General features: G+C 39.0%; 1 protein-coding gene across 3 annotated transcripts; it reads right to left on the bottom strand.

The window, feature by feature from the left end:
- Positions 1–293: 293 nt before the first annotated feature.
- On the bottom strand, positions 294–23,831 carry pcdh10a (protocadherin 10a). 3 transcript variants are annotated; one of them, XM_056243886.1, is made up of 5 exons: positions 20,838–23,831; positions 19,567–19,625; positions 18,617–18,723; positions 3,272–3,589; positions 294–1,286 (listed from the first exon to the last, which is right to left on the bottom strand). In XM_056243886.1, the coding sequence occupies exons 1-5, from the start codon at positions 23,325–23,327 to the stop codon at positions 1,267–1,269; spliced, it is 2,994 nt and encodes a 997-aa protein (XP_056099861.1). In that variant the 5' UTR covers positions 23,328–23,831; the 3' UTR covers positions 294–1,266. The 3 variants fall into 3 exon arrangements, with proteins under 3 accessions (XP_056099861.1, XP_056099862.1, XP_056099860.1); XM_056243887.1 differs by having other exon boundaries at positions 3,432–3,589; positions 20,838–23,830; XM_056243885.1 differs by lacking the exon at positions 294–1,286 and having other exon boundaries at positions 3,142–3,589.
- Between the last annotated feature and the right edge of the window lie 627 nt (positions 23,832–24,458).

Here is a 24,458-nt window from a genome sequence, read left to right as displayed (position 1 = left end):
TATATATTGTATTTGTATACAAAAGAGAAAGAGAAAAAAAAAACATATTTTGGTATTTTGTGTTTCATCACTGGTTTTACAGATTGAATTGTAGAGATCCCATATATTTCATGAATTGTGTATTTTTGCATGAGCAATAACCGTGTGAATGATTTTGTGGTTAAGACACAGATTTGACAACTAGTCCCGGTCTCAACTCTATATTGTGTGTATTTTTGCTATGGGTGTGTTTGAGAGAGAATTATGTCAAATGACTACAGCATATCAAATAATTCTGCACTTACAGACAGAGAGGCCACACAATTTGAAGCCCCAATTTTAATGCAAGTCTTTTCAGCACTTTGTATTTGTTTATGGCAATATGGTGTTTAGGAAACTATCCAATGGGCTACACATGTTCAGAAAAAAGTATATTTATATATTTATATATATATATATATATACGTTTATATATATATATAGATTTTTAGTTATTTGAAGCTTTAAAAGAGAACAGTACACACTTGCACACGTGAAGATAACCACAATGTCAGATGAAGTATATCCGTAGGCCAATGAGAGGACAGAATCGTCTTTTTTTCTTTTCTTTTTTTTTTACTTTTTCCTTTTTTTTTTGTGTCCCCCGCATCCACGCTTTTTCTAAAGATAGTAACTTCAGAAGAACACTTGACCACACTGATTAAGAAGAAAAAAATAAACGACTATAGAAAACAATCAAGTCTAAAACGGATAGTTGAGTTTATAATGCACATAGTTTGGGCTGCTCTTTGTACAGTACGTTTGTACAAGTGTGTGTGTGTGTGTGTGTGTGTGTATGTGTGTCGAAACGGGTAAAGGGCTCAGATAGTTGGTATAGTTTACAGTGGACTGTAAACAGAGACACATTGATCACAGAGCGGAGAGAGTGAGGAAACAACCGTGTCCATTGATCATCCATTTTTCTCCTTTTGTCTCTCCATCACTCCTAATCCCCTTTTTGAGCTCTCTCCCTCTGTTCTTCCATCTTCTCATCCAGCTTTTCGGAGGAGATTTGGCGAGGTTTCTCAGTCCTGCTGAGACTTCTCAGGGTCCTCACGTCATCGGATCGCATCCGACTGAATCTGTTTCAGACGTCCGACAGAGCTGGGAACGACCGGATAGGCCGTGTTTGAGTTCAGTAAAAAAAAAGAAACGGAGGAAAATTTAAAAAAGAAACCCTTGATGCTTTTGGCCGGCTGCGTTACTGTGCAAACTCACGCTTTTTCAGGAATGTCCACACGGAAGGTGCTAGGAAATCCTTTTGCGTGCTATAGGGCAAAGAACAGGCAGAGAACATATGGATCGTTAAAATCACGTTCTTACTAATCCTCACATTTATTTCCCAGATTGAGTCTGATCTCACAAGGAAAAGTATTGTTGTTGCCACTTACTAAAACATCGCTCAGTGTTTCTTTTTTCAGGCAATAACATAAATCTATCTTTAGATCTTGCGTTTGAGTGAGATCTGTATAAATTATCTTTGTGTGAATGTCAAATTTGTTTTCTGTGAAATGTACTGTGTGAAGATTGAGCTTAAACGTAGAATCCGGACATAAAATAGCTTAAAATACTGTTGAGATACAGTATAAAATCAAGTTATTAAATATAGCACATACAATTCATTTTGTATAGCATGTAAAATGTGACTGATAATTTAGAGTAACTTTAACACTTGTTACATTAAATGTAATAAAAAGTAATTGTAATAAAATTATAGACGCATTGTGCATGTAAAATTGAATTCAAATGTATTTATTATCAATAAAAAAAATATATTATTAAAATTCAATCAAATCAAATTAAAAGCAACCAAGGCGTTACAGAACCTTCTGAAACACATTTCTAGAGCGACATTTTGGCGGTACGCTGATAAACATCAGTGTTGTGACGTTTGCTTGTGAGAGTGTTGCCCAAAATTCCCATAGAATTAAAAAAAAAACAGTTATGCAAATAGGACAGAGGCGGGGCTTGTGGATATAAGGTCCATCATATCCACAGTCGGCATGATTTCGCCAAGAAAGACATGTTCCTGGATCAACATCTTTTGTTGATCCAGGAACAACATTCCTGACCAAAAAGATAATCCTAACCCTATCCCTTCCCCTACCCATAACTTATCCCTAAAATCAGAGGGCAATGCAAGGTGAATAAGAATGACCAGATGTAGAAGCCCCTAACCCTTGTTGTAAGACTAAACTCGACATTAACTATAAACCTATCCCTCAAATCTGATTGGTTGATTGGAATGTTGTTCCTGGATCAACATCTTTGCGATGTTGTACTTGGTGAAATCACATTCACCCTTATCCACATGTCTGAAAGGATACAAGCACATGCACACTTAGTCTCCGCCCACAGGAGAACGCACAGAGTACACTTGCACATTAAAACAGGCGTAACAAATAGCTGGATGTTTCAGCGACTGTGAGCGTTTACACTGCCACAGTTTGCATGCTATAATCAGAGGCGAGGAGGCAGGGCGCTATGACTGTCGCAAGTGTGATTACAGTAGAGCTATGGCATATGGTGATTAGAACAGACATGGATACAGTGCATGATGAAAGAGACAGGTACTTAATGTAGGATTTTGTTGGATGTATATGAAAGCTGGGAAATAACCGCTTCCATTCCATATGGCATGCAGTGTATTTCTGTTTATTATGGCATAAAATGGAAAATGTGATAAATCACGATTATAGGAGATGCAGAAGCGTGTGATGAGATATAGGCATGTTTTATAGACATACCATGTGTCTAACGTGATTATGATGAAGATAGATTTCAGCTCAAGGAAAAGTCACAGCACAAAAGTATGTGTTATGTAGGTTTGGATGAGACATTAGTTGCAAATTCAGCATTGATTAGCCAAATTTGTAGTAAGATATGTTCACCAGTGTCTTCAGATGCTTTGGGTGGGAAAATTTAGAGGGCAGGGGAAGGACAAAATGTTGAACACAACTCCACGATTTCACTCAAAAAAAATCCTTTATTGATATGTCCATATATCATACATGTATTGTTTTTAGTTTTTTTATCATTTTGCTTTTGAAGGAAAGAGGAAAACAAATTGGAAAGTGAGAGAATAGGTCAAGAAAGGGTGTTTTGAGAAATGGGATTACATGGTGGTTGTTTTTTAGAAATATAAATAGTTCTATACAAAGAGAGCCATGGGTTAGATTTGGAACAGATGGCGGCAGTGGATCAGATCTGGGGGGGGGGGGTCAGAAATCGTACGTTTTGAGCGAGTACTCACACAGATAGTTGGGTTTGTAAGGCGCTCGGGCGCTTGGTAAGAGTGTGTGTAGCTCGTGGCGTGTGAGCGTGCCGTGGTGTGACTTGTCTTTGCCGAACGTAGAGAATGATCTATCATCGGCCCGATTGCACGCATCGTCCGGAACCACGCTCTCCTGTACCTCAGTGTCCGGCACCGCGTCCATTCCTGGGACGTGCAGGTTGCTACGGTAATCTGCGCCCTGGCGACCGTCGCCAGGCATGAAGGAGGGCATCCAGCAACGGTCGGAGTGACCCAGAGCCTTGCACTCTTCAGTGCAGTTGGAGAAAAGATCAGCTCCTGTGGAAGACATAGGAAAGATGGGAGGAAATGTTAGCTTCATTCTAGTCAAACGTAATGTAGACTAGAATAAATAGAGTAATGTTACTATATTTACTATAATGAATATTCTCATTCCATCAGGGGTGTTTCCTCCACGCAGGCAAGGGAGGCAATGCCTCCTCAATAAAGTAGGATGAGAAAATACTCCATATTACATGAATAAAACAACGCACATTTTGCAAAATGTGACATTAAAAAGTGTATTGCTTGTTTTTCTAAAGTAACACTGTCCAACAGCAACACCAGCAGGGAAAGTTACAGCGGATGTCCACGTCTTTCTGAGAGGATGCAATGCCTCAATTGCTCTATGATTGAAAGTGATTGGTTATAATTGGCTATGATTGGTTCACACGATAAATCCCATCTTTTATTTCCGTGCGTGTTCCACGTTCACAAATCAATTTGAATGAACAAAATGAAGGTGTTAATGGGACGACTAATAAAAGCAAATAAACAGCTCACCCACTTAGATATCACTACTTTATGTCACGTCAAAATCAAACTTGAAATGGCCTCAAAACATGATGACTTTCAGTGAGCAATCAGCTTGGTGAAATTAAAGATACATCTCCGTGTCTGTGACCAGTGTTTGATCCGAAAATATGTTGACTATTAAAAAGAACCGCTGAACATCAGTTCACAAATAAAATATATTGTTTAAATTGTTACTGCCTTTAGTTATTATTTTGGAATTAAATGTAAAAATGCTTAAAACACTAACTTTTGTGATTTATACCTGGTTTTAATAAATAGAACATTAATTAGATTGTTAATGTAAAAAGTAATGTAAGGTAATGTTTATTTAACCAGGAAAATGTGACAACATTAAGTGTAACTGGGGACATACTTTTACATTTGATTAATTAAAACATTAAATAAACAGGACTTTGCCTCCTCATTTCAGAACACCACTACACGCCGCTGATATATATGTGTCTGGGTGTGTATGTGTGTGTGAGCGGCAAAGTCCTTGTGCTCGCGTTCCGAGATCAATTTAACAAAACATATGTTTTGTTGAGTCCAGTGGCGGTTCTAGCCCATTTCAACTGGGGGGGCCAAGCTGGGGCCAGTTGTACTGTTAGAGGGGCCAGTTACATTTAGACCTTATTGTTGTCATATCATTTTCTGCACTGCTGCAGGCATTAACAGGGAAAATACCGTGTTTATAATCATTCAACAATCTATTTGCATTTCCATTATATTTTTACATTTGCATTACATATTCAGTATTAGTCACAGTAACTGTAATAGACATGATGTCCTTCTTTCTCTTCATTTTGAGAACTATAGAGCAAAAGCAATGGGGACCAAGAAGCTTATTAATTCATTTACTGAAAATAACTGACTTGATATGTCTAACCGTTTACAGGGTTCCTGCACACTTTTTAGAGTCCAATTTAAGGCTTTTTAAGACCTAAAGAAATCAAAATTAATACCGTACATTAGAGGTGTGCAATATTGACAAAAATATATTTCAACATTTTCAACATTTTGTTAATAATTAGATAATATTTTACTGATTGTGTTTTTGTGCTGGTGCCATGGCTGGTTTAGGCCTGTTGTTGACAGCTGACTCACGAAGATATTCCTATTTTTCATATTCTATGCAGTGGTCGATTCACAGCAGTGACAGAAATACATTTTTTAATTAAGGGGCAATATTTGCCACCTTAAATTGATTTCCTGGGGCATTTTCACCTATATATGGACATTTTTTCTAAACTTATTTAGAGTTATGCATCACCTTTTATGTCAAATACTAACATTCAAATTATACAGTAATTATACTTATTTATACAATAATACTTAATTATACAATAATTATACAGTACCACTGTTACCAGTCAAATTAATTAATTCAATCAAAATCCATCTTTGCAGTGCAGAGGTGACACAGAAGTGGCATTAATATATTTACACTCCATTTACAATTGCATAAATAAAGCTATGAGATTTTTTTCAAATCAATATTTAAATATGAAATTATTTCTAAGTTTAACGTTTTAATTAAAGGATACTTTAAATATGAAACTAAAACCGCCAGTAGGCGGCGGCAAGTCCCTGTAAGAGGGATTCATTCATTCAAACGATTTGTTCAAACGGCCGATTTATTCGGGAAAGAAGCAAGTGATTCGTTCAAAACGCGGATTTCAGTCAAGAAATCATCGCTGTGTTGCATTGAGACTCACTACGGTTTCATTATGAAATTCTAGTCGGCGAAATAAAGGGAAAACAAACAATATTGACAATATATTGTGTCTAAAAAGTAACTCCCAATGTTAACTTATTGTTAATTTAACTGTTGTATAACATAAATATCACAGTTGCAATTGTGCACGGGAAAACGGCACTCTTGCTGATGTGATATTCTAATATAAGAACATAATATGATATAAATATAAGACAAAAACTAATTTGGGGACATAGCCTACCTATGAACTGCACACAGCAGTGAAAGGACGATAGACAAATGCTATGTCAGCTCACAGTGCCTCGTACATACCGTGAAACTTCAAATAATAGCCGAGTCCCGAATAGACGCCTGTCTCTTTTACACGCCTGGTGTGGCGACAGGTTTGGGTACATAAAGGCCGGTCTCAAATAGAAGCCGGGTCTGTTTTTAGTTTCGGGTTGTATTTTATCTTCTAAAACCCGTCAGAGCGTCCGCTTGCTGCGCTTGACAGTGCATAACGAGCAGAGAGAGAGAGAGAGCGCCCCGGCCGCGCGCGCGCACTCACCTCTTCAAACATTCTGCCGCGATTCCCGCGAATGTGATGCGAATTGTCACGTGAAAATGCAAATCCACAAAGATAGAAAAATAAAAAAATAATACACATACAACGATAGCAAAAAACAGTTTTGTAAAAATTATTTCAAACTCCACATTTAGGGGGGCCACAAGGGGGGCCAAGCTTTTTGTCACAGGGGCACTGGCCCCCCTGGCCCCCCCTCTAGAACCGCCACTGGTTGAGTCTACATATTTCTTCACACTGAGATCTCCTGCTTTCACTTTATCCGCTGCTCTTCTGTAACAATCCAATGTCAACAGAAACACAAAGGCAAAATTAATATGAATTATCCAGAGAGCAGAGTCTGAAATTATTCATATTTCAATGAAGATGATTATTTAACCAGACAGATTGTGTGCTTTTTACTCGTTTTATAATCAGCTGCAGTCATTGTCAGGCTTCAGCAAAGCACGGTAATTGACTGGAAGGCGGCCCACTGAAAGAAGGATAGTTATATACACAAAGCAGTGAACTCTCCAGCCTTTTGTTTCTCCATGTCTGCCTCTCCATGTCCCTCCCACCAACCGATATTAAACGAGTCTGCTGTGATGTCTCATGTTGTTAATTTCACCGTGTCTCTCATCGGCCGGTCTCTCAAGTCCTTCGTACAAACACTATAGGCAATGCAAGCAAAACTAACAACACTGGGAGAAGCCGTCCTCCAAACACACATGCTCGCACGTACACGCTCTTGCTTTCTGACTAATGACTACACAGAGCATGATAATTAGCCGGTTTCAGAGGAAAAGAACGAGAGGAGAGCTTGAAAGGGAAATAAATGAAAGAGAAGGGCAGAGAGCAGTGTGGCGTCACACTGAACTCTAATAAAGGACTCTGGATACAACCCCAACATGAGACCGGTTCAGAATTAGGAAGAAGAACACTGTAAAAAATGATCGTGATTTTAACGGTAAAAGACTGTTAATTGGTAAACAGAAAGTTTCCTTACTATATACGGTAAATAACTGTGATAGATCTAACGGTACATTTAATGTAATTTTACTGTAAAATACCGTTAAATTTACAGTTTTTGAAAGTGAAAAAGAACAACTCATTGTATAATTTACAGTGAAAAACCGTATATTGACATTCCCACAATTCCCTGCGTGACACTTCACATTTGATGTATTTTTGTTGAAATAACTGTTTCTTCTTAGTTTTCTTAGTTCTTTTCTTATCAGTTATGTATATTAGAGTTTTATGTTACATTTAATGTTGTTAAATTAATGTTTATTGAGCTTTGATTTATCATGTGACTTTCATCACTGCTGTGATGATTGTTGTTTTTCAGTGTATTACAATGGTACAAAACAGATATTAATGCATAAATAGGTTGGTAAATTAACATTATATCAGATAATGAAGGTTTATTACTGTAAATTTTTAGTTAAATCTGTAAAACCAATAATGTTTGTACCATATTTTTGACGGTAAAGTTCTGGCAACCACAGCTGCCGGTATTTTACCGTAAAAAGGGCATTTTATTTTTTACAGTGAATATGACCGCATGAATAAAGAAATCACAGTCATGGCTTAGTGGTTATGTGCTTGACAACATAATCTCATGACAATTCAAAACTATTTAACATTTTGTTGAATTGATGGCTAATTCTTATGAATTCGTATGATGTCATTCGTACTCCTTTGTATGATCTGCTTACGCCCCACATACAGTTATGTTTAGGGGTGGACCTTCATGCTTACATGCTTCTAAAAATCATGCGTTTTCATACAGTTCATATCGTACAAATTCATACAAAATCATCACCTTGTAAATTGAGCTTTGGCCCTCATGAGGATTGTCATTAACAAATTGTCATTTCCCACTGATTGTTGGGGTAGTTAATGGTTAGGTATCTTAACTGTGTGTTCTAATCGACAGACTAGTACCTCCACTAAAATGTGTGCTTAGCTTCTTATCAAGGTTAGGGATTTGGAAGTTTAAACTAGGAGAAAAGGTAAGAATAGTAATCAGGGTTAAGTCTTGTTTACATTGACGCATCACAGATCCACGTGCAAATCAGCGGTTATACTTCATGCGCACTGCATTGCACGATTCTCTGCTAAAGTGTATTATTTTTATTCATGAACACGTAACAGGCTATTTCACAGTGCAGGCAGAAACATGGTGCTTTTAAAATTATTTGCAGCCATTCTCTGCCTCAAAAAAAGTCCAACAGTCCATATTCTTATAACCTTTCCTCAAGTTCGGATTGCCACATACAAAAATTGCAAGCACCGTGATGTCACTGTTGGTCTGCACATTTTTTTTACTTGATAATACTAAAATATTCCAGGAGTAAAATCACAGTCGAGATGAGCAGCATAATATGGCATTGCACGATCTATTATGCAGCACCTGCATGGCCTATCTTAATATATTACATGAAATATTAAACTCCTATTTTTTATTAAAGATGGAAATCTTATTAGTTCTTTCATCACAATTAAATAAGGCATTACTATGTATGTCACTAGGTGCTCTGCACTAATGTCTAATGGTAATCAGTTTATATATATATATACATACTGCTTATGTTTTTCTGCTAAAATCTCTGTGCTATGTGAGCTTCCGGTATGCTGCAAACTGTGGTACTAGCAAACAATTTCTGTCATATTTCTAAAAAGTGTTAATCTTAACAAATTATATTCCAATCTATTATATTCTATTAAGTATAGTAAGCATAACATTCCACTATATTAAAACATAACATTTTGGTCATGAGATTGTTAAAAAAAAAAACATGGTATTTTTTAATTAATCATAACTAACATTTGTTTTTCTTGCAGGAACAACATTCATATGCTTTTGAATTCGAAATGTATGTTTCCTCTTTGGCGATAACTCATGACTTTGGTTGTGTGAGTGTAAAAATAACAAATATGGGAAATGAAACTAGATAGATAATTGGTGGTAATTATGAAGTAATCACAAAAACAGAATTTGCTCCTACCTTGTAACAGAAGAGTTTGCATATGAAGAACCAATCCAATTGTAGGGAAATTATCTCATGTTTTATGTCATTTTGCCATACCCCTATATTCTATAAAAACTGTTGTATTCGTGTTTACTGGTGGGATTCTCTCTGAAATTTGTCTGAGATCCTCCGGCCATGCTTAAAGCTTCTTCTTGGGAGAGATTCTCTGAGAACTGCTCGTGAAGATCTCCTGGCCGTGATTAAAGCATTTAAAGGATATTTGCTGAAGTCTGTCAGTTATTATTGCTGTGCAGCAAGTTAGGGTTAGTAGGCTCAGCCGACGTCGACTGTAGATGCGCTAGACTAGAGTATAAATATTATAGGACGTAGTTAGGTTTAGGGAAATATCTACGTCAAGATCAAGAAGCTTTAAATACCTTAGTGTAAAGGTGGATCACATCAAAGTTGCTTTATCCTGTCATGTGATACTTCCTCAAGACTTACTTTTCTGCTTAATTTTAACCTTCTTAAGCTTCTTAATGATGCTGTCTTCCAGAAAATGACAAAACTACAGAAATCATTGTTATAAATCATTTGAAAAGATTTGTTTTTTTAAATAATATATCAAAAGTAACATGCATGAGTGCGTAAGCTAACTCTCAGTCCCTCACTGAGCGATGGCTAACTTTCGATCCGGTTGCGTGGTACATTTATCATTTATAAAAGTGTCTGAATCACGAGTTTTATTCATTTTGTAAAGGTTACAGAGTTCCATAAGAGGAATGACATATATAAGAGTGAAAGAGAGGGAGTGATGCACCAAGGTCAGATTCAAACAAGTACAATGAGGGAGAGAACATGTGAAGTGAAGGAAAAAAGAGGAGAGAATGAAAGAGTCTGTAGGCTGATATAAGGACATTTGAGACACAGGTAAAGACAAAGGCCCAAAGAGAAGGAGAGGGAGGCGGTGGATGCATGTCAGGCCAAACTCTAATCTCTAATTCCTTGTGGCAGAAGCTTTTCTGAGTGAGATCAAAAGACAAATCTGTGCTGCTGATAAACCTGTCCATAGTGTTATGTGTGTGTTGATGCTTAAATGAACACACGGGGGAATAATGGTTTATTAGTGTACAGCTGTTGTAGTGATTTGCATAAGTGACCAGGAAACATGTTATTAGTGTGGCTTTGGGACCTGCAGATATATGCATAAAAGGGTGTAGATTAAATGCACTGACCCAGAATACTGTGCTTATTAGAATCCCTATAGGTGACTTTGGTAGTTGATGAAGCATTATTGCGTGATCAAAGTGTCTGGTTATGTTCTGCACAGAGAAATCAGCTTGCTTGGAACGCCTCTTTCATTTACTGGACGGCACAGAAAACTCAAGATACCCAAGATAATTGCTGCTGGATTGTGCGTATCAAGATACACTCTTAAAAAGAGGGTTTTCTCAGAGATGCCATTGAAGAACCATTTTTGGTATACCTCAAAGAACCATTCAGGCGACAGTTTATATTTTACAAATATAAAGCACCTTTTTTCCACCATAAAGAACACTTTGTGGAATGGAAAGGTTCCAAGGTTCATATGGAACCATTGATTCCATTAGAGAACCTTTATTTTAGGAGTGCAGGCATAAACATTCACTTGTGAAAGACGTGATACACTTCTACCTGCTTTTTTATTGCTCATATGTTGCTCTTTTAAAGCTCAGGGTGCAACAAAGTATATACTAAGCATCAAATCATTTAGTCTCAGATCTGCTAAACAAGTACGAATAGAGCTATAAAATAAAGATGCATTGGTTCATTTTGAAATCTTTGGTTTTTGAATGCAGACTTTGGTGTCTAAGCAGTTTTTGACATTGCTGAGATCTCTTCTGAAACTCTAGAGGAGACGTGAGATTACTCGCGTATTTGTCTCAGGGGAGATCTGAGAAGCTTAAGCAAAAGTCTACATTTTCTCTATCATTGCTGTCAAGGATAAGCAAAGTTAAAAAGATTTCTTATGTGATTCTTCTTCCCTACGTGCTACTCAGGGCTTCTAATCTTACAGACTCAACATCTGAATCCACACTCAGCTCACATTTCTGCTCAGATGTGTTGTGAAATCCATAGATCACTTCCACAAGCTGTCCACTTTGTTATTTCACCATTATATCAGGGTGATATATATGGACAGAGATATGCGCGTGTACACAGAGTCATAAATCTTGTTAAAGCAGGGATCCAAGGCCATTGTGACATCATCAATATTAAGTACACAGATAAACCTGACTGCATACAATCAAACTCAATGTAATTAGAACAACGGTCTCTAAATAGCCCCAACCGAGCGAGCAGACAGAAGCTCACAGCATGAGTTTCACATCGATATCAAAGTCACATGCAGAGACTCGTGTAGAACATGCAGGACTTGATACAGTCTCATACGATTGAGGTCTGCTTTTGTATTTGAAAACACAGAAAACTGAATACCATGTCCTGAATGCAATACTAGTGCTTGCAAGGCACAAAAGTAATAGTCAAGTCATCTTTATTTCTATAGTGCTTTATAAAAAGCAGATTGTTTCAAAGCAGCTTCCAAAAAAATAAATAATAATAACACTAAAATAATGATCAATGATGCAAAATTCTGCTATAAAGCTGCTATACAGCAGACAATTGTGTCGTTTTTCAGCTCGAGTCAGTTCAGTGTTGATTCAGTTCAGTTCAATAACTGTTTAAGTTAATTAATCATGAAATGAGTTCAATTTACCTATAAGAAGCTCTACATGTAGTAGTGTCATCCAGCTCAATTCAGTTTTGTTCTCATCCAATAGTGTCAGTACAGTGTTTTTTTTTAAAGTATTGAACATACAACAAACGAAAGAAAAGAATGTTATTATCAGGGGTGCACTTAACTCTTGCACATATGTGGTAAAAAATAAACGATGCGCAGCATCAAACGTGGAGGGAAGCGCTTTTGAGTTCCAACATTTTCGGGGACAGGGACACATTTACTTACTGGAGTAGGATTTTTCTCCGTCTCTGGTAAGATAGCAATCATGATGATAAGTGTGTTCATTAATTATTAGTTGTTAATAGGGGTGCAACGGATCGCAGTTGATCCGTGATCCATATGGACCAGGCCCCACGGTTCAGCACGCATGTGATTCGCGGATTAACTGCTAAGTTTAACCATCATTAAGTGAAAGTTTATCATTTGGACGTGTTTTGTCTTGCTAGTTTACACATTCAAAAGATTTTAAACGTGAAAGAAGAGGCGAAAATCGGTACTCGCGTGCTATTATCTGTGCCGAACCGTGGGGCCTGGTCCATATGGATCACGGATCAACTGCATCGTATTTTGACATCATTTTGTGTGTATGTCCTTTCTAACGCAAATGAACGTGAAAGAGAAATCAATCGAGCTGAACAACGACACAATTGTCTGCTGTATAGCAGCTTTATAGCAGAATTTTGCATCATTGATCATTATTTTAGTGTTATTATTATTTATTTGTTTGGAAGCTGCTTTGAAACAATCTGCTTTTTATAAAGCACTATAGAAATAAAGATGACTTGACTATTACTTTTGTGCCTTGCAAGCACTAGTATTGCATTCAGGACATGGTATTCAGTTTTCTGTGTTTTCCTATAAGAAGCTCTACCTATAAGAAGCTCTACATGTAGTAGTGTCATCCAGCTCAATTCAGTTTTGTTCTCATCCAATAGTGTCAGTACAGTGTTTTTTTTTAAAGTATTGAACATACAATATATCAAACGAAAGAAAAGAATGCTATTATCAGGGGTGCACATAACTCTTGCACATACGTGGTAAAAAATAAACGATGCGCAGCATCAAACATGGAGGGAAGCGCTTTTGAGTTCCAACATTTTCGGGGACAGGGACACATTTACTTACTGGAGTAGGATTTTTCTCCGTCTCTGGTAAGATAGCAATCATGATGATAAGTGTGTTCATTAATTATTAGTTGTTAATAGGGGTGCAACGGATCGCAGTTGATCCGTGATCCATATGGACCAGGCCCCACGGTTCGGCACCCATGTGATTCGCGGATTAACTGCTAAGTTTAACCATCATTAAGTGAAAGTTTATCATTTGGACGTGTTTTGTCTTGCTAGTTTACACATTCAAAAGATTTTAAACGTGAAAGAAGAGGCGAAAATCGGGACTCGCGTGCTATTATCTGTGCGGAGAGAGAGAGAGACAGAGAGAGGCACGTTTCAGACAGCGTTCAAACACCGAATTGATTTCTCTTTCACGTTCATTTGCGTTAGAAAGGACATACACACAAAATGATGTCAAAATACGATTCAACAGCTTCACAGTCCTATACCTATATATATATATGCTGTGTAATGTTTGATGATTGAGTTATTTTACATGTACAATGCTTCTATTGCTTGTTTCTGCTTCTTCGTAGCCTGTGTTTTGATTGTACTCTTTCAGAAGATGCGTATTAGCGCCTCCTACCGTATAACAGTGAAAACAGTGAAAGAGTTAAGAGTCCATTAACCCCAAACTAAGGTGACAGTGGCAAGGAACCCAAACTCAATCAGGTGACAGAAATGGTGGGGGAACTTGGGAGAAACCAGACTCAGTAATAGTGTTAATGTTTTATGCATTTAACTAATACGAATTTATGTGATTTTGTGGTAGAAAAAAATATCTTTTAATTTAGAATTTAACTACATCAGGATCACTTTATCAGATCCTAGTCAGCCGAACAGGACCCACATTTGGTGGAGATTGCGGGGTGAAGGAGGACATGCAAATGTTGGCACATTTAAGCAACAAATAAGATGGGATTTTTACGTTTAAAATATTGTTACAATTATTTACACAGAACATTATGTGATTTCATATAATGATTTGGGCAGGATTGGGATCTCTGTAGCTTTAACTCCTATTTACAACACATTACAATTAGCACAGAATATATCTAAATCATTATTAAAGGTACAGCGAAATTTAGTTATGGTATTAGAGGCTCATAAAAATTAAGAGAAACAATGTGAAAAAGTAATATACCACAATCACAGATGTTCCTATAGAAACAGGATTAAAATTCTCAGAGGACCCTGAGTTCACTTAAAAACAACAATGGCTGTGGAAGAAAAACAGACATTTTCAATTTGGACGGGATTAAAGTCACAAAGTATGTCTGTGAATCAAAATTACCATCCTCAGGGTAAACAAGTCCAATTCGAATGAGGATTAAGGTTGAAATTATCTAGAAAACAGAGTTTGAATGCAGTCATTAAATGGTTCGATCTGAGTTAAATGCTGAAATTTGGGCTGATAGTTTAGCATTCGTGTTCTTAGGATAAAAAGAACATGACAATGTGGCATCTATTATGCATTGCAAGCGGTAGACCTCAAGGATTTTATGATTTTTTTAGCCGTCAAGAGAAATTTGAGCTGTCAGAATAATTGTGTTTAAAACCTAAAAGCGATATGATTCAGCAAATTGCATTTGCACAATTCTTTCTATTGTTCTGCAATACAATACATCCTCGTATTGACAATATAGTGTAGCATGTTGTATGCTATAGTTTAACCCCTGCACTTATAATAAATATATAAAGAAGGAAAAATATCTACATGATTTTCCATGAAATCCTATAATTGCAGACCTGTATTCGATTAGACGTTAGATATCCTCAGAGCATCTGGGAGCTTTATTAACAACAATGATCTGAGTAGATGCTGGACTCTGGGGTTGCAGACTTCTGCAGAGAAAAAGGGATGAGGCGTTGAGTACAAACACAATGACTAACTAAGCTGTTCTCTATCAGGAAGCGCTCTGCATCCCACTGTGTGCGTTATTTTCGTCTCTTTCCGCTTCTCTTGCATTTTCTCTTCTGGAGACCTCATCACATCTTTTATCAATGGTGTGCAAAAGCATCAGAATGAAAAGGAAAAACACTGCCAAAGCCCTGATGAGCAGAATTTCCCTTCAGAACACCTGTCGTCGGGCTGACCAAAGACCTGAGCTCACATGCTGAGGACAAGCATTTTATGCTAGGGTTGGGAGGAAACTTATGGTAATTTTGTTTTGAAGAACAAGAGTGAAAGTAATGACGATTTGCTGAACATCTGGCTAGGCTTTCACTCAAAATCAACTAGCTGCCATAAGAAATTGCCTATATAGTCACTACTGTCTTGGGGAGTGATTAACTAGCGATGTTATTAACTTAACTGCATTTTTTCAGTAATGTGTGAAGTTGTGTATCTTTTCCAGTAACACGCTTTTCTAATAAGTGGTGATGTAGTGTGACAAAACACTGCATCACTGCTTTTTGTCACATTGTATTGAACACAGGACTTCATACTGAGCGAGCCGAGGAAACAATCCAAACAATAAACAGCTGTTCGGATGGTTTTCCCAAACAGTTTTTGCATGGACTTTTTTTTTTCTTCATTGCAAAACATGTTAAATGCTGTTGTTTGACTGTATTTCATAATGTACGCTGTTTTGCATTGTAATTGTACTTTGAATTTAGTGTATGATGTATTACTGTAAATTGAGATGTTTATTGTATAAATTGCTAAATAAATGATATCATCTGATATATATTTAAAAAGATATTGCTTCCTGAAAAAGCCTCAGTTTATTTAGATACCTTTTGTTTGTAGCTTGTAGCAAAACGTACTATTTCAAGATAGCTTGACTGTAGTAGAACTTAAATTATGAATAGCTTGAAGCTTGGCAACCTACAGTTTCAAAGTTATTCCCCTAGCATTGACTTTCACCATCTGAACAAACTATTTGCTTGTGTGTGTGAGTGTGTGTGTGTGCGTGTAGAGCAAATGGAGTAGCTCTGATTGGGAAATGATAGCATTAAATTACAGCGACAGGAGTGATTTGATTAACGTCATCACCACACATCCCTCATTTATAGATAATCATCAATCTATCGCTCACTCGTGTTAATCTAATTGTGCAATTTGTCACGCCTCTGTCTCTTTGCAAACAAATGCAGATGTAACAGTCTAAATCATGTAAAGACCTCATTTCTGACCTCAGCTCTTCTAGCTTGACACTCATGCTCGTTTGAGAGACCCAAAGGCCATTTAAATAGATTGAAAGATATACTTTAAAGTACCAGGCTTTTCTAATCTTGAACCAATTGTTGAATTGATTATAAATAAAATTGCAACTATTTTAACGTGCTTAAAACATCCTCCTTAAAATGTTACATTACTTACATCAATGCATACAGCTTTTGTTCTATTTTTCATGTGTTTTGAAGAGATCGAATGAAGCCCAAACTGAAACGGATACCAGTCACTTTTTCTTTTTTTTTAAGTGTATAGTGTGTGGTAAAACAGAAAGATAAAACTCAGGCAGACAATACACTCTTAAAAATAAATGTTCCAAAGGTGATTTGTGCAGTGATGCCAAAGAATAACTATTCTGGGTTCCCCAAAGAACCTTTCAGTGTACAATTAAAATAACCATTTTTTCTTTGTCTGAAGCATATTTTAATAATCAAAAGAACCTTTTTTACACTATAAATAACCTTTTTGTCCAATGGAAAGGTTCCATGGATGTTAAAGTTTCTTCATGGAACCATAGATTGCAACGAAGAACCTTTATTTTTAAGAGTGTAATGTCTACTTTAAGTTTTTAATTAGGTAAAATGTACATTAAAGAATTTGAAAATAAGACAGGTCATTTATTTTGGAAATTACTATTATTTTTTGGTAACACTTTACACGAGCAATACATTTCTTACAGTATAAATCAATCTTTGTTATTTAATACATTTTTAAAAAATGTTAGTTAATAAAAAACAACTGTTCACTGTTAGTTCATGTCCATTAAATATAAACAGATATAACTTTTGATGTTAAAAATATGTTAATAATTTGATGTATTACTAAATGTTGATCAATAGTCAATAAATCAATATAAGTCAATATAAGATCAATAAATGCATTAGAAGTAAGTTTCATTGTTAATTCAAGCTAATATAGTTAACAGCAAACAAATGGAACTTTATTGTAATGTGTTACCTATTATTTTTATATTTCCATTATTGGGATCTAAGGGACCCTAAACATCAAAATATGAGGGTTAAAACGCTTCTTTCTCTTTCCTTTATATCTTTTGGCTGGGCTTCTCTTAGACTAATATCTCCAAATTGATGCTGTAAGAAAAAAAGGAGACGAGGTAGGGATGTGTGAAGGAGATTGCGTGTGTGTGTGTGTGTGTGTGTGTGTGTGTGTGTGTGTAAGTGGTTGTTAATGCAGTGGTGCTACCCCTGTCAGTGTCCCAGGCCTTCATCTTAACCTTGCTGTGATAATTGGCTATGCGGAGACAGGCACTGAAATGGGAGTGCAGAAACTGTGAGCTTGCCAACACACACCCAGAGGAGAGCAGGGAAGGAAAGGACACACACACACACACACATCTTCTCATTTTACCTATTTGATGCTCTAATAAGTTTTCAAAAAAAAATCTCAATCCCTCTGCCTCTTTCCCTTCCTCCTTATGTGATTTCCCCCCCAGAAAGGATTATATCAAAGGTCTTTCTACAGTAAAGTTCCTTCAAACTGTAGTTACCTAAAATGCGAAGCCATGCTCGTTTCAAAAATGTGTATTCCATTGTGTGCAGCGCATACGTAATATCTGGCAACCCGTCATCTAACTGTTTGCCAAACCAAAGGCTGAATGTCATGATTCTTTGGAGAGAAAGGTCAAAGCTTTATCCAGTCGAAGCCCTGAGGCTCCACCTTGATCAATAAACCAGCAGAAATGAAATATAGAACATGAAAGTCAAACAGCTCATCAAATTGAATATAAAGAAATAATGAACAAAATTAAATTAAATTAATCTCCAACAAACTATTGCTTTTTCACCGTGCTCGACTCAAACGTTTTTGGCATTTGATATGAATGGAAAAATAATTGTGTTTGAGGGTGTGGGTGGGGTGGTGGGTAGCTGTTTGGGTTTGTTACCGTGGAAGCTTTCAAATACTCATTAAATGCTTCAGAAAGCCTGTCCATCAGATAAGTCAGATTCGTTCGCGGCATTGACTGAAATCCGTTTAGCTTTGTTGACAGATGTATAATTTCCACGCAATCCCTATATTGATCCACTGTTGGAATCGGTTAAAGGCTTGTCGCGTTGCTTTACAAGCCACAATGAGAGCAATTTCCCAATGTCTATGCTTCTCCTCCGCATTCATTCCCCAGGGGCCTTTCCCAGAACCTATGCTTCTTTCAGGTGGACAGTAGGAGAGAAACTCGTAATCAACTCACCTGCTGTGTGGCCCCGGTTGGTGGCGTCATGGTCGCTGTCTCCCTGCTCGCTATCTCCATGCCCGCTGTCTTTAGAACTGACGATATCTGCCTCTTGAAACGCTGAACTATAAGGGAGTTTTCATTGTTTAGTAGTCATTTGGTAATTGGAGCTTTGTACTGCATTTTTCCATTAGAAGTATTGATTGTTTTGGTTATTTAACACTTTTGGCACAGTTTTACATTTTAGACTGCTGATTAAATTCGATATCAAATTCTGAATCAGACTTGTGCTGTGTAGTTTGAAACATTAGGATGACACATGCGACGCTGAGTAAAATCTTGGGATTTTGGCTAGGGGCCACATCATTTATACCGCTCTTGCTTTATATCAGTGTGTCTTTACCTATTTAACCATATTTTTAGGCACAAATTGTACCCAGAAGTTAGCTTAATTTGACAAAACCTCCTTTGGGGACATCCTCATTTGTAAAAAAAAAAGAAAAGAAATAATAATAAAATTATAATAATAATCTTTTTTTGTTTTTGTTTGGATTCTAAGTTCTAAAAATGTCGAAAGATTTCTGTTAGGGTGTGGGTTTTATTTAGGTCATAGTATTTATAACTGGCTGTATATAAAAATAATAGAAGTCTATGCAATGTTCCCATTTAGATAGCTTGAACTTATAAGGTCTGTGTGTGTGTGTGTGTGAGTGGCCTGGTAAACCCTACATTATGGGGACAAAATAAAAGATGGCAATATCCGAAATCCTTGTCCTTGTGGGGACATTTTTTGGTCCCCATGAGGAAAACAGCTTATAAATCATACTAAGTAATGATTTTTGAAAATGTAAAAATGCAGAAAGTTAGTGTAAGGGGATAGAATATACAGTTTTTGTACAGTATAACAAATATTATGTCTATGGAAAGTCCCTGTGTGTGTGTACAGTGAATGTGAGCAGTCATCTCACCTGTTAACACGACGGGGTCTATCCACCAAGTAGCTAAGCTCAGTTCTCTGGTGCTTGGTCTAAAAGACATAAACAATAACAATAATTGAGTATGACAATCTAAGTATGACATTCTACATTTATCATTAAAACACTGGTCAGGCCTCTGTTCTGCTCTGTCCATGCACTAGAGCACCTCAACCATAGAACCGCCTTTGTTCCACTGATACCCAGCGACTGTGTGCTTTGCATACTTAAACCCTTGTCCAATACACTCCCCCCTCCCTACTCAGTCTTGACTCCAGAGGGCTACACCCTTTCAGAGAATGCCAGGGGATAGTAAAGTATACCTTGTTGGATGGCGGGGGCTCACTTAAGATAAAATGGCTTGTCTCAGAGGCAAAAAGCAAAGATGTCAGAAAAGATGTTAGAATAAATTTGTAACCACCCTCAATATTCACTTTCCCCATATATTCCAAGTATTGGTCAATCGATATAGTATTTTCATTGATTTTCTGAAACGTTTACATTAAGGATTACCTCAAGTCGAATATGTGGTTACATCCTGTGCTGTAGTTAATACTGTATGTGCTGTAGTGTATTTAAAGGATCTGAAAAAAGCACTACAGCTCTGAGCTACCTTTAAAAGCATTATGTGAGTCATAAGCAAGCAGGTGATTACAATCTGACATTACTAACACAGGACGCTGAAAGATCACCACTGAACAGACTTTTAAGGTGCATATATGTATAGAGAGACATTTGGTGCACTGTTTCCATCCACTGAACTTGTCACAATAAATTCTATCATTTTTACTCAATTTTATGAGTTTTCAGAGTCTCCATTTTCTGCATCAGTAATGAAAGTCGAAGTGGTTGAAAAAGTGCAATGAACTTATCAGTGAATATTGTAACTTTGGCACCACTTTGATTTGACTTAAATCAATTAAACTTATTTTATTTATATTTTTTTTAGAATGTGAAATTTTATAGTTTGTCTCATTATAGCAATAAATGGCAACACTTAATATATACATAAATACACACACACACACACACACACACACACACACACACACACATATATATTAGCACATTAGCAGTTCATTTGAATTCCTATATGAATGTATGAAAATATATTAAGTAGGCTAATAAAATCAAAGATAGTTTCTCGACATTGTGAACATGTTAATGTTGTATGTTAATATGGTAATGAGATGCTTTTGATGTAAGCATTTCATACTGAATTCACATAAAGTGTTGCCCGTATAGGTAATAAAATGTGTTTTCACCTCGCTCGATAAAATGCTCCCGTTAGAGATGATATCTGGTTGCTGATCAGCGTATCCGGCAACGATTGCCCCGCACGGGTTGTGCTCTGTGTCTGTGCTCCGGGATGGACTGCACGGTTTGAGAAACATCAGGTCGGTTTTGGCAGACTCCGGTGTCAGGCACACCTGGTAGCAGTAGTTCTGATTCTGGTGGTGCGAGCCGAAGCTACCCGACTCTTCCACTGGCACCTGTGCGGTACTGGCCACATTAGTGCTCTGAACGAGCATGATGTCCGATTTACTGAGCTTCTTCTTGCGCCCGCGCGCTTGGCGACTGCAGCACTGACAGCACGAGTCTCCGGCCATGCACGTGTAGATGTTCAGTTTCTTGTCCTTCTGACAGCGGACCGCCAGCACGATCATGGCGAGGAGGAAGATGAAGGACACGGAGCCGAGAGCTATGATGAGGATGAGTGTGAGGTCCAGCGAGCCCTCTTTGGACTTCACTGACCCCCGGTCGCCGCTCCGGCCCTCCACTACGCTGTCCACAAGCACAACGTTGATGCTCGCAGAGGACGAGAGCGGCGGCTGGCCGTGGTCGCGCACCTCGATCAACAGGTCATACGGGTGCGGCGGGTCCCGTTTGCTGGATACCCGGCGCGCGGTACGTAGCTCGCCGGTTCTCCAGTCCATCCGAAACATCCCGAGCTCGTTTCCCCGGAGGATGCTGTACGACAGGCGCGCGTTCTCACCATCATCAGCATCCGTGGCAACAATACGGGTCACCAGGTATCCCGGCTCGGCTGAGCGGGGCAAATGTTCCCTCGCGGTGCCGTTTTTGCCCAAAGGTGCAATTACAGACGGGGTATTGTCATTCTGGTCCACTATGATGACATTAACGGTGGCGTTGGCAGTTAACTCGGGCGCACCGGAGTCCTTGGCGTGCACCATGAAACTAAACTCTTTTATTTGCTCGTAATCAAAAGAGCGCAGAGCGTACAAGTAGCCGTTCTCAGAGTTGATTGACACGTAGGTTAAGATGGACATACCCTGTATTTCGCACTCCAATATGGAGTAAGTGACATAGGCGTTCTGTCCAACATCTGGATCCACGGCGCTCACCGCGTAAATGTAAGCGCCCGGGACGTTATTCTCTGTCACGTACACGTCGTAAACCGCCTGCATGAATCTAGGCGCATTGTCGTTTTCGTCCGAAACGTGCACTTTGATGGACTTGCTTGTGGAGAGAGAGGGCACCCCCTTGTCTTTGGCGACCACCGTGAGCGTGTACGACTCCGCTTTCTCGCGATCCAGCGGGCCGTCCGTAACGATCGTGTAATAGTTTTTGAAAGACGACTTGAGTTTGAACGGAACCTCGCCGTGCAGCTCGCAGGTCATCTGTCCGTTCTCGCCGGAGTCCCGGTCAATGACGCTTAGCAGAGCGATCACCGTGCCCGGGGCAGCCTGCTCGCTTACCGACTCCGTTACCGTGCTGAAACTAATCTCTGGCGTGTTGTCGTTCACGTCGATGAGTTTGACCAGAACTTTGCAGTGCGCAGGCACGGCGTTCGGCCCCATGTCTTTCGCCTGCACGTAGATCTGATGCGTGCTGCTCTCCTCGTAATCCACCTCGCCGGTCACTTCAATCCTCCCGGTGCGCGAGTCGATGTTAAACAGATCCCGAATACGCGGCGGATTGTGACTACTTAGAGAGTAAACAATCTCTCCGTTCGGGCCCTCGTCCATATCGGTGGCATTGAGCTGAATAACGAGCGTGCCAACTGGAGAGTTCTCGCGCAAGCTCACAGAGTAAACGGATTGATCGAACGTGGGCGCGTTGTCGTTTGAGTCCAGTACTTTAACCACTAGGAGTGCGGTGCCGGTCCTTGGCGGCTGCCCTCCGTCCACGGCGGTGAGCACGTACCTGTGCACCGCCTGCTGCTCTCGGTCCAAGGGTTTATCCAGCACGAGCTCCGCGAACCGGTTGCCGTCGCCCTGCGTCTGTACGTCCAAATAAAAGTAGTTGTTGGTGGTGATGGCGTATGTGTTCAAGGCATTAGTCCCCACATCAGGGTCGAAGGCGTTCTCCACCGGGAAGCGGGTGCCCGGTGTGGCGCTCTCGGTGATCTCCACGGTGATGTCCGTCTCTGGGAAACTCGGCGGATTGTCGTTAATATCCATGACCTCGATCTCGACGCGGAACAGCTCGAGTGGGTTCTCCAAAAACACTTCGAGGTGTAGGTGGCACGGGACGGTCTGGCGACATATCTCCTCTCGGTCGATGCGCTCGTTCACCACCAGCGCTCCGTTCTCTAAGTTGACCTCCAGGTACGGCGTGCGCGAGCTAGGCACGGTCTGGAAACGGCGCGCGGAAAGTTTGGTGATGTCCAGCCCCAGATCTTCGGCGATATTTCCCACAACCGTCCCGCGCTCCTGCTCCTCCGGTACCGAGAAGTGCAGCTGCGATAACCCTCCATCCAAGATCGAGAAAAAGAGAAATATCAAAATCATCTCCAAACAACAAGTGCACTCCTCTTTATCCCCTCGCTCTGTCTTGACTCCTTTTCTTCTCCAGTCACAGCTTAGGAATTATACCCATCGCTTTGGTCTAAGAAAACATTTGCACTGTGCAATTTCCCAAATGAACAAGAAAGCTCCTGTGTTGTACGGTGTCAGCCTGAAACCATGTCGCCATATGCGCAAGATCTATAGCCATTTGATATAATGCTGTCTCAAGGAGAGCAGAATTTAGTAGTCCGTGCGTCACAGAAAGACATTGCAGAACCTACAGATAGCCCGATCCTTAATACTGAGAAGCAAAACCTTACCAAAACTCTTTTGCTTAATAAGTGGGTAGATCAATTTAAAAATAAAATCCTGAACGCGACCTATTGCAGACAAATAACACTTTTCTACATAGGCTATAGTTCTCTAATGGTTCATAATAACTGCGGGATGCTTAGAAATCCGTAGGTCCCCTCTTCTCGAGTTCTGCAAGGAGAGTGAGCATCAGTGCGTTGTTTTGCGCAGAGCTCATGCCACAAGCAGCCAATGGACGCTCCGGACTGCCAGCGCTGCGTCACCTGATTCGACCGTGGGAATGTCAATCACACGCGCCCTCCCTCCACAGTGCGCCCTTACATCCCCACTCCAGCTCACTTTAGAAGACATGTGAATCAATTCTCATTCTCCGTTTTAAGTCAAACAGGCGAATTCAAGGTAAATATTAGCATGGGGGAACACGATTCACGGTGTTCTGAAATCCTTTTTAGCCTATCAGTCAGTTTCTAGTCTTGACCAATTCATTAATTTGTCTATTTAGCGTTTTAATATAAGTAGAATGTACGTGTTTGACTGTATTTGACAAAATGATGAATGTCATACTTATTTAAGAATCAGTTCTTAATGACGACACCAGAATGTTTTGAATCTGAAGCACGGAAAGTGTACTCTTTAGTATGCAGTTCACGAGCGCGCATGCTGTGAGCGCGTGTATGTGGAGGAATCTCTGGAAGAAAAAAGAAAAAACATGGTGGTAATTTCAATGGGGGAAAATGATTAAAAAAACTTTTTGAGTAAAAGCGTGTTTACTAGAAGTCACCTTACAGTATAAGGTTAAATAGGATACTCCTTATTATGGTA

Source organism: Rhinichthys klamathensis, unplaced genomic scaffold (genome assembly GCF_029890125.1).
Source record: "Rhinichthys klamathensis goyatoka isolate OS25496 unplaced genomic scaffold, OSU_Roscu_1.1 h1tg000863l_1, whole genome shotgun sequence".
NCBI lineage: Eukaryota > Metazoa > Chordata > Actinopteri > Cypriniformes > Leuciscidae > Rhinichthys > Rhinichthys klamathensis.
The sequence above is the reverse complement of the archived record's forward strand: the minus strand, read 5'-3'. Positions and strand labels throughout refer to the sequence as shown.

Bases quoted from the DNA above. Each gene is read 5' to 3' on its own strand.
- pcdh10a (XM_056243885.1), bottom strand. From the start codon at position 23,327: ATGATTTTGATATTTCTCTTTTTCTCGATCTTGGATGGAGGGTTATCG. The intron at 19,626-20,837 runs GTGAAAACACAT...TATGTCTTTTAG, and splicing joins GGAGCATTTTATCGAGCGAG to ACCAAGCACCAGAGAACTGA. The intron at 3,590-18,616 runs GTGAGTTGATTA...TGTCTTCCACAG, and splicing joins CAACCGGGGCCACACAGCAG to GAGCTGATCTTTTCTCCAAC.